Source organism: Charadrius vociferus, unplaced genomic scaffold (assembly GCF_000708025.1).
Source record: "Charadrius vociferus isolate BGI_N301 unplaced genomic scaffold, ASM70802v2 scaffold1084, whole genome shotgun sequence".
Lineage (NCBI taxonomy): Eukaryota > Metazoa > Chordata > Aves > Charadriiformes > Charadriidae > Charadrius > Charadrius vociferus.
Window position 1 is genome coordinate 7,768 of NW_009647974.1, and position 2,064 is coordinate 9,831.

At 64.6% G+C, this 2,064-nt stretch overlaps 2 protein-coding genes across 2 annotated transcripts in view; one reads left to right on the forward strand and one right to left on the reverse strand.

Annotated features, from left to right (window-relative positions):
• Nucleotides 1-1,088, forward strand: part of FAHD2A (fumarylacetoacetate hydrolase domain containing 2A) — a 4,257-nt gene extending 3,169 nt beyond the window's left edge. The window contains exons 2-6 of the mRNA XM_009883448.1: nt 100-159; nt 259-421; nt 596-704; nt 807-894; nt 1,026-1,088. Coding sequence (XP_009881750.1) covers nt 100-159; nt 259-421; nt 596-704; nt 807-894; nt 1,026-1,088 — 483 coding nt within the window. The remainder of the gene's footprint in view (nt 1-99; nt 160-258; nt 422-595; nt 705-806; nt 895-1,025) is intronic.
• A 134-nt stretch (nt 1,089-1,222) lies between these two features.
• GPAT2 (glycerol-3-phosphate acyltransferase 2, mitochondrial) overlaps nt 1,223-2,064 on the reverse strand; it is an 18,537-nt gene continuing 17,695 nt past the window's right edge. The window contains 4 exon segments of the mRNA XM_009883449.1: nt 1,223-1,339; nt 1,419-1,507; nt 1,608-1,661; nt 1,909-2,029. Of these exon segments, the coding sequence (XP_009881751.1) occupies nt 1,223-1,339; nt 1,419-1,507; nt 1,608-1,661; nt 1,909-2,029 (381 nt within the window).

Consider the following 2,064-nt stretch of genomic DNA (forward strand, 5'->3'; position numbering starts at 1 on the left):
AGGACACCAGTGGGAGGCCCCCCCCCTCATCCCCCTGTCCTCTCCCCCACCTGGGGTGAACCGCCCCCCCACCCCCAGCCCCCCATTTTCTCCCCCCAGGAGGTGGACTGGGAGGTGGAGCTGGCTGCTGTCATCGGGAAGAAGGGGCGGCACATCGAGGTAACCTCCCAACTGTCCCCCCGTTCTGCCTTTCGGTGGGGGCTGTGTGTCCCCTCCCCGGTTAAACGGGTCCCCGTTGTCACACACACACCCCCCAAGGAGTCAGCGGCGCTGGACCACGTCGTGGGCTTCACGGTGGCCAACGATGTCAGTGCCCGGGACTGGCAGATGAAGAGGAACGGGAGGCAATGGCTGCTGGGGAAAACCTTCGACACCTTCTGTCCCCTGGGGCCGGCTCTTGTCACCAAGGAGGCGGTGACAGGTGAGGACAGGGATGGGACGAGGACAGGGGTTCTTTCCCGGCTAACAGAGGAGGAAGCGGGTGCTCAATTTGCCCGAAAGCATCCATGTTTAACCCCAAGAGGAGGGTGGTGAGGGTCCCACGGCGCTGTCCCCCTCCCCGGTGTGACACGTCCCCTCCGTCCCACCCCCGCAGACGTCCACAACCTGAGCATCCGCTGCAGCGTCAACGGGCGGCTGATGCAGGACAGCAGCACCAGCCAGCTCATCTTCAGGCTGCCCAAACTCGTTGCCTGGGTCTCCCGGTAGGTGCTGGAAGGGGGGAGGACGACACATGGGACAGGGTGACAACACTCCCCCAACGACCAGGGGACCACGGGTGACACCTCCCATACCCCCCTACCCAGGTTCGTCACGTTGGTCCCCGGGGACATCTTGCTGACGGGGACCCCTCCCGGCGTGGGGGTATTTCGGAAGCCCCCTGTGTTTCTTAAGGTGAGGGAAAGGTTTGGGGGGGGGCTCAAAATAGGGTTGGGTTGGCAGAACGGGGACATACAGGACCCCACGGGTGACACAGAGGACCCCACGGGGGATGAGGTGAACCAGTGTCTCCCTGCCCCTCACAGCGAGGAGACGAGGTGCGGTGTGAGATCGAGGAGCTGGGCGCTATCTGCAACAAGGTGGTGTGACGACGGAGATGCCAAATTTCACCCCAAATTCGGCTGCCTTGCCCCCACCCCCATCCCGTAAGGTTTAATAAATCCAGGAGTCGCGTCGGTACCTGCTCCCCGGTTTACGGGCACCGCGGTGGCCGTGCTGGCGCCTACGGCATGGTGAACTGCTGGATGAAGGCTTCCAGTTTGGCCCGGTTGGTGCTGGAGCGGAAGGACTGGGCGAGGTGGAGCAGGGGGCCGGCAGGGGTCCGCACCTCCTCCAGCACCTGGGGAGGGAGAGGAGTGTCACTGAGGAGGGGGGGGGACACACAACAGCCGGAGGTCTCATGGTGGGGTGACGCTTACCCCCATCTCCTTGAAGGTCTGCAGCGAGCTGAGGGCCAGGCTGCTGTTGGGGTGCTCTGGAGGGAGAGAAATCCCAGAGGGAACCCCCACTGGGCACTCACAGCCCCGTTTTGAGGGGGAGGGGGCTGAGGGGGTGCTGACCCCAAAAAGCAGGAGGGACACCCCGTTTTTCCTCCCGCCCCCCCTCACCGAAATCGTTCTCCTCGCTCAGGAACTGCAGCAGCGCCTCCACATAGGCTCCCTCTGGGGTTGGGGACAGAGGAGGGGACAAAGGGAGAGGGAAGGGGGACAGAGAGAAGGGGGGGGAGTCAGAACCCACACAATGCCCCCCGGCTCCCCAGGGTGGGGGGCACAGCCCCTCTGTGGGCTTGGTGCAAAGGAGCTTCGGCTGTGCCTCAGTTTCCCCCAAAGCCAAGCCAAGGCAGAGGTAAGGGGGTGGGCTAGCGTGGTTGGAGAAGCGGTTGCCCACCCCAGGGAGGGGGGGTCCTACCGGGCTGGGGCCAGCTGGGACGGTCCAGGAAAGCCACCGCTCTGGCATAGGTCCTCAGCACGGGGCTCAGGAGGCGGCAGAGGAAGAGGAGGAAGCCGTGAGAGCCCTGGGGCTCGCGGAGCTGGAAGAGTTTGGCGAGTTGGTGGCCGTCACCCT